The following is a 7,402-nucleotide window of genomic DNA, read 5'->3' as shown; positions in this document are numbered from 1 at the left end:
GAGTGGACAGGTGTGGGGGGGGAGTGTCTGAGGGGGGTGGGTGGATGTCATAAGGTGAATGCAGGGAATTTGTGAGGGAGTCGCTCTGGATAAGAGCGTCTGCTAAATGACTTAAATGTAAATGTAAAAGTGTGTGAGGGAGGGAGGGGGAGGGAGTGGAGGGTGTGTGTGAGGGAGGGAGTGGAGGGTGTGAGGGAGGGAGGGGGTGAGGGAGGGGTGTGTGAGGGAGTGGAGGGTGTGTGTGAGGGAGGGAGTGGAGGGTGTGAGGGAGGAGGGGGTGAGGGAGGGGTGTGTGAGGGAGTGGAGGGGTGTGTGAGGGAGGGTGTGGAGGGTGTGAGGGAGGAGGGGGTGAGGGAGGGGTGTGTGAGGGAGTGGAGGGTGTGTGTGAGGGAGGGAGTGGAGGGTGGAGGGAGGGAGGAGGAGGGGTGAGGGAGGGTGTGTGTGAGGGAGTGGAGGGTGTGAGGGAGGGAGGAGGGGGGTGAGGGAGGGGTGTGTGGGAGTGGAGGGGAGGGAGGAGGGGGTGAGGGAGGGGGGGTGTTTGATGGGGGGGGGGAGGGAGGGGGGGGTGAGGGAGTGGAGGGTGTGAGGGAGGAGGGGGTGAGGGAGGGGGGTGTGTTTGATGGGGGGTGAGGGAGGGGGGGGGGGTCGGTAGAGGTCAGTTTCACTCAGCTCTGTTAATTCTGAATGGCTCCATAGACCTCCACACAAAACAGCCTGATATCTCTGTCCTCCCACTAAACACAACAACCAACACAAAAACAACAAATTCTACATTACATTGTTAACATAATACACCAAATTACATCACAAATTTAAAATGTTCAAACTAATTGGACATGTTTTGAGAAGAAAAAAAACCAAGTTTTTAAAATGTATTTTAGTTTGATCTCTAAACTCTATTTAAAGGAATATATTATAGCATTTCTTCTGACGTCATAAACAACAACACATAATGAATATATTAAATATATCCTGACTTCTTGTCATCATAAAACAACGCAATAAAAGTTACTCGTCGGTATTTAATGAAATTCCAGTTTTTCTTGAGAGAGAGAGAGAGAGAGAGAGGGGCTCTTTACAGGCCAGAGAGAGAGAGAGAGAGAGAGAGAGAGAGAGAGAGAGAGAGAAACCCTTTACAGGCCAGTCAGAGAGAAACAGAGAGAGAGAGAGAGAGAGAGAGAGAGAGAGAGGGAGAGAGAGAGACAGAGAGAGACAGAGAGAGAGTAAATACAGGCCAGAGAGAGAGAGAGAGAGAAACCTTTACATGCCAGAGAGAGAGAGAGAGAGAGAGAGAGAGAGAGAGAGAGAGAGACAGAGAGGGAGAGAGAGAGACAGAGAGAGAGAGAGAGAGAGAGAGAGAGAGAACCCTTTACAGGCCAGAGAGAGAGAGAGAGAGAGAGAGAGAGAGAGAGAGACAGAGAGAGAGAGAGAGAGAGAGAGAGAGAGAGAGAGAGAGAGAGGCTCTTTAAAGGCCAGACAGAGAGACAGTTGGGCCTGATATTCCAAAAATACTGTTGAATCCATTTTACATCCCAACTGCTTATCTCCTTCAAGTTCACCAGCATCAACACAACTAACACCCCCTCTACAAATAAAGACAAATACTACATGAACCCAAAAGACTTCGACAGAGACATGGACGGACAAGCTGTCTGTCATACAGGTGGGTGTGAAAAGAGATACTAGGACGGCAACATGTAGTTGAGAGGTTCTCTCTCTCTCTTCTTCTCTCCACCAACAAACAAACATTTGTAGTTTGAGGTTCTCTCTCTCTCTTCTTCTTCTCTCCACCAACAAACAAACATTTGTAGTTTAAGGTTCTCTCTCTCTCTTCTTCTTCTCTCACCAACAAACACACATTTGTCAGCCTCGTGTAGCAGCTTTTTTTTTTTGATGTTGTTTTCACGTTGGATGTGGAGGCTGATGTGTGTTAGTTACTAGCAGGTCAGGTCAGCCTGACAGGAGTTACAGGGGAACTGTGAGGGGGTAGAGAGAACCTGTGTGTTAGTTACTAGCAGGTCAGGTCAGCCTGACAGGAGTTACAGGGGAGCTGTGAGGGTGTAGGGAGAACCTGTGTGTGTTAGTTACTAGCAGGTCAGGTCAGCCTGACAGGAGTTACAGGGGAGCTGTGAGGGGGAAGAGAGAACCTGTGTCTGTGTCTCTACGGCTTAGTTCCAGTTGGCAGGTTAGTTTCAATATAATTATATTCCTCATCACAAAGCTGTTAAAAGAAAAAGGGGTCTAAGGGCCCCAGGGCCCTGAGTTCCAACTAAAGTAACTAAATCGTACAATCTGGTTCCATATGGAATTGTTTTAAGATGGTCCAATCTGACTCGTTAGGACGCTACAGAAGTATTTGTGAGAAGACCCATTTTTCAAGGATGTTTCACCACGATCTCTTGACAAACTGTAGCTCTGTCAACTTCCCCCTCAGATGAGGAAGGTCACCTTCCACCTCAGATGAGGAAGGTCGATTCCACCTCAGATGAGGAAGGTCGATTCCACCTCAGATGAGGAAGGCTGACAGGCGGACGTGGTGGTTTGAGACACAACCCACCAGGGTTTGCGTATTATGCTAATTAGTTGGCGTACACTAAATGTATAAAAAAATACCTTCATATCTTTTACAGGAAAATCTGTTGCCTTTTAGAAATCAGCGAGAAAGAGAGAGAGAGAGAATACTAGGTTTGTGTTCGGGTTGGTATGAAACCCAAAGAGATCCAGGACCAGAGAGGTATCGGCAGGGATTCAATCTGATTGTCGACGATGCCTGCTGCCTAATTGGAAATTACCTCTAAATGTCAAGCGGTTTGGGATTAAATCCTGACCATAGTCTCTGTTCCAACGACCAGCTACCGCTGAGAATGAAGCAGTCTATTGGGCATGTAGTAATTCTGTGAAATGCTAGTGTAGTGTAGAGAGTAAAACACATTCAACAGGCACTGCAGTTGAGTTCAGAGATCATAAGATCGGCTAGTGGAAAGGCACAATAGTTGAACCCAGAGAGACACAGATCTCTAGTAGAAAGGCTTTACAGTGGGTTGAAGCTCAGCGGAGTGTGATGCTGCTATCTTAGCATAAAGCTAACAGGGTGTTTCGGTAAGCTTAGCATAAAGCTAACAGGGTGTTTCGGTAAGCTTAGCATAAAGCTAACAGGGTGTTTCGGTAAGCTTAGCAAGTAGCATATGCTAGTTTAGCAGTTAGCTTAGCGTACGTAGCATATGCTAGTTTAGCAGTTAGCTTAGCGTACGTAGCATATGCTAGTTTAGCAGTTAGCTTAGCGTACGTAGCATATGCTAGTTTAGCAGTTAGCTTAGCGTACGTAGCATATGCTAGTTTAGCAGTTAGCTTAGCGTACGTAGCATATGCTAGTTTAGCAGTTAGCTTAGCGTACGTAGCATATGCTAGTTTAGCAGTTAGCTAGAGAGTGTTAGGGCAGAGCAATACAAAATAATAAACGCCTTTGTCCATATTTGTTTCACCATGTGAGAATCAAGCAAATACAAAACAATTAGAATAAAGTACAGAACAACAACAACAACAACAACAACAACATGATAAAATAAAACAATTCAGTCTTAGTCTGCTGGAGGAGACAGTGAAGTGGACAGGCCCAGGTTCCAGAACAACAGAAGTATAACATAACTAAAAACACCCATAAAAAAGTACACGTTTTTTTAAAATGATACCCAGTATTACAGTATGTGAAAACTAATAGATACCCCCAACAACAAGAAGCAAAACTAATCTATGAAGCTAACAGCATGAATGGATGAATGAAAACAACTTCAAACACTAACTCTTTTAATAATACATTTAAAAAATAAAATGTCTTTCAGTAGTTTTCTGTTTTTTTCTCATTTTAGTTTTTTAATTTTGTTATATTTGTGTTGTTTTTAAACGTTTAAAACAAAGTAAAATGTTAATCTTTCTTTTTTTCTATTTTCAGAAAACTAACAACAGAAACATAAAACCTCTTCGGAAATACTTTCAGTGTACCTTCAATGTTCTTGTTGCCCAGGCAACAGGGAGGAGAGGGTGAGGGGGGGGTCAGTTGTCAGGGTGATGAAGTGATGTCATAGAAGGTGAGGGGGGTCCGTTGTCAGGGTGATGAAGTGATGTCATAGAAGGTGGTGGGGGGGGGTCCATTGTCAGGGTGATGCAGTGTTGTCATAGAAGGTGAGGGGGTTCGTTGTCAGGGTGATGCAGTGATGTCATAGAAGGTGGGGGGGTCCATTGTCAGGGTGATGCAGTGTTGTCATAGAAGGTGGGGGAGGGGGGTGATGTTGAGTGTAAAGCTAAAGGTGAGCACTTCAACCCATGACCAGACCACATCTCCTTCATTGGGTCTTATATGTTTTCTTCTACACAGTCTGCTATACATCAATGGTTCTGATGGGAGTGGATGATTATAGACCCTGGGGATTCCTGGGATACCTAGCAGGTCTGGACTAATGCTGTTTTTCTCCTCTACCGGGTCATTAATGGTACCCGCCTGGTGTTCCAGGTCTAAATCAGGCCCTGATTAGAGGGGAAGAATGACTGGTGTCTCAGGTCTAAATCAGGCCCTGATTAGAGGGGAACAATGACTGGTGTCTCAGGTCTAAATCAGGCCCTGATTAGAGGGGAACAATGACTGGTGTCTCAGGTCTAAATCAGGCCCTGATTAGAGTGGAACAATGAAACAAAGCAGAGGAACTCTCCAGATTTGAATTTGAGCGATATAGGCTCTATTCTATTCATAGAATATATTGTGTGAATGTTGTGTGAACGTTGGGGAACGTCTAGTCCAGTATTCATCATTAGGACCCAATGTGAACCTGTCAGTAGGACGTTGCATAGACGTTGTTAAAACGTCGAAGGTTTTGGCGCACGTCATAACATAGCCTAGATGTTGGGCTAACGTTGAAGAACCGTAGCCTAGATGTTGGGCTAACGTTGAAGAACCGACGCAGAGTAGAGTTTGTGTTACAGGGTCCATTTAGGTTGTTTTTTTTACATTGTGGACGTTGTGTAGACGTTGCGTAGACGTCGTGTAGACGTTGCGTAGACGTCATGTGGACGTCGCGTAGACGTTGCTGTTGAAGACATTGAGTTGACGTGTCGTTATTTGAACGGGGGGGGGGGGGGGGTGATATGTGGGGATGAGGTCTTCTGTTGGTCGTCTGTAGTTCCTGACGTCGTGACACACAAAAGTTGTTTGAACGTTGAGTGGTGGTTGAACAGGCGTTGTGGACCAGACAGCTGGTAGCTGGTAGCTGTTGTCAGTAGGTCTGGTATCTGTTGTCAGTAGGTCTGGTATCTGTTGTCAGTAGGTCTGGTAGCTGGTAGCTGGTATCTGTTGTCAGTAGGTCTGGTAGATGTTGTCAGTAGGTCTGGTAGCTGTTGTCAGTAGGTCTGGTAGCTTGTATCTGTTGTCAGTAGGTCTGGTAGCTGGTATCTGTTGTCAGTAGGTCTGGTATCTGTTGTCAGTAGGTCTGGTAGATGTTGTCAGTCTGTCTGGTAGATGTTGTCAGTAGGTCTGGTAGATGTTGTCAGTCGGGCTGGTAGATGTTGTCAGTAGGTCTGGTAGCTGTTGTCAGTAGGTCTGGTAGCTGTTGTCAGTAGGTCTGGTAGATGTTGTCAGTAGGTCTGGTAGATGTTGTCAGTCGGTCTGGTAGCTGGTAGATGTTGTCAGTAGGTCTGGTAGCTGTTGTCAGTAGGTCTGGTAGATGTTGTCAGTAGGTCTGGTAGCTGTTGTCAATAGGTCTGGTAGCTGTTGTCAGTAGGTCTGGTAGATGTTGTCAGTAGGTATGGTAGATGTTGTCAGTAGGTCTAGTAGCTGGTATCTGTTGTCAGTAGGTCTGGTATCTGTTGTCAGTAGGTCTGGTAGATGTTGTCAGTAGGTCTGGTAGATGTTGTCAGTCGGTCTGGTAGATGTTGTCAGTAGGTCTGTTAGCTGGTATCTGTTGTCAGTCGGTCTGGTATCTGTTGTCAGTAGGTCTGGTAGATGTTGTCAGTAGGTCTGCTAGATGTTGTCAGTAGGTCTGGTAGCTGGTATCTGTTGTCAGTAGGTCTGGTAGCTGGTATCTGTTGTCAGTAGGTCTGGTAGATGTTGTCAGTCGGTGTGGTAGCTGTTGTCAGTAGGTCTGGTAGCTGGTATCTGTTGTCAGTAGGTCTGGTAGCTGGTATCTGTTGTCAGTAGGTCTGGTAGATGTTGTCAGTCGGTGTGGTAGCTGTTGTCAGTAGGTCTGGTAGCTGGTATCTGTTGTCAGTAGGTCTGGTAGCTGGTATCTGTTGTCAGTAGGTCTGGTAGCTGGTATCTGTTGTCAGTAGGTCTGGTAGCTGGTATCTGTTGTCAGTAGGTCTGGTAGACGTTGTCAGTAGGTCTGGTAGCTGTTGTCAGTAGGTCTGGTAGCTGGTATCTGTTGTCAGTAGGTCTGGTAGATGTTGTCAGTAGGTCTGGTAGATGTTGTCAGTCGGTCTGGTAGCTGGTAGATGTTGTCAGTAGGTCTGGTAGCTGGTAGATGTTGTCAGTAGGTCTGGTAGATGTTGTCAGTAGGTCTGGTAGATGTTGTCAGTCGGTCTGGTAGATGTTGTCAGTAGGTCTGGTAGCTGTTGTCAATAGGTCTGGTAGCTGTTGTCAGTAGGTCTGGTAGATGTTGTCAGTAGGTCTGGTAGATGTTGTCAGTAGGTCTAGTAGCTGGTATCTGTTGTCAGTAGGTCTGGTAGATGTTGTCAGTAGGTCTGGTAGATGTTGTCAGTCGGTCTGGTAGCTGGTAGATGTTGTCAGTAGGTCTGGTAGCTGGTAGATGTTGTCAGTAGGTCTGGTAGATGTTGTCAGTAGGTCTAGTAGCTGGTATCTGTTGTCAGTAGGTCTGGTAGACGTCGTGGATGGGCACCTGAAATGCTGCGGCAGGGAAGGCCTGGGGCATGGCGTAACCCGCGTACCCTCCGTAGGCTGCAGCGGCCACGGCTGCGTTCTTCTGCAGGGCTGCCAGGGTAGCAGCGTTGTAGTTGGTGATGGGCATATAGCCTCCGTACAGACCACTGGCCGTGGGGATACGCTGCATGTTGTGGGTCATGGTGTACACTGGTGTGATGGGACGACCCTGAGGGGGGAGAGGGAGGGAGGGAGGGAGGGAGGGAGGGAGGGAGGGAGGGAGGAGAAGAGAGAGAAGAGGAGAAGAGAAGAGAAGAGGGAGGGAGGAGAAGAGGGAGAGAGGGAGGGAGGGAGGGAGGGAGGGAGGAGGGAGGGAGGGAGGGAGGGGGGAGAGAGAGGAGAAGAGAAGAGGTAGGGAGGAGAAGAGGGAGGGAGGGAGGGGGAGGGAGGGAGGGGGAGAGAGAGGAGAAGAGAAGAGAAGAGAAGAGAAGAGGGAGGGAGGAGAAGAGGGAGGGAGGGAGGGCGGGAGGGAGGGAGGGA

The 7,402-nt window shown here is 47.4% G+C and overlaps 1 protein-coding gene across 1 annotated transcript in view; it reads right to left on the bottom strand.

Annotated features, from left to right (window-relative positions):
• Positions 1-2,115: 2,115 nt before the first annotated feature.
• rbm47 (RNA binding motif protein 47) overlaps positions 2,116-7,402 on the bottom strand; it is an 84,062-nt gene continuing 78,775 nt past the window's right edge. The window contains exon 8 of the mRNA XM_065003488.1: positions 2,116-7,091. Coding sequence (XP_064859560.1) covers positions 6,849-7,091 — 243 coding nt within the window. The 3' untranslated portion in view covers positions 2,116-6,848. The remainder of the gene's footprint in view (positions 7,092-7,402) is intronic.

This window comes from Oncorhynchus nerka, linkage group LG18 (assembly GCF_034236695.1).
Source record: "Oncorhynchus nerka isolate Pitt River linkage group LG18, Oner_Uvic_2.0, whole genome shotgun sequence".
NCBI classification, from domain to species: domain Eukaryota; kingdom Metazoa; phylum Chordata; class Actinopteri; order Salmoniformes; family Salmonidae; genus Oncorhynchus; species Oncorhynchus nerka.
Note: the sequence above shows the minus strand (reverse complement) of the source record. Positions and strands in the feature narration are given on the sequence as shown.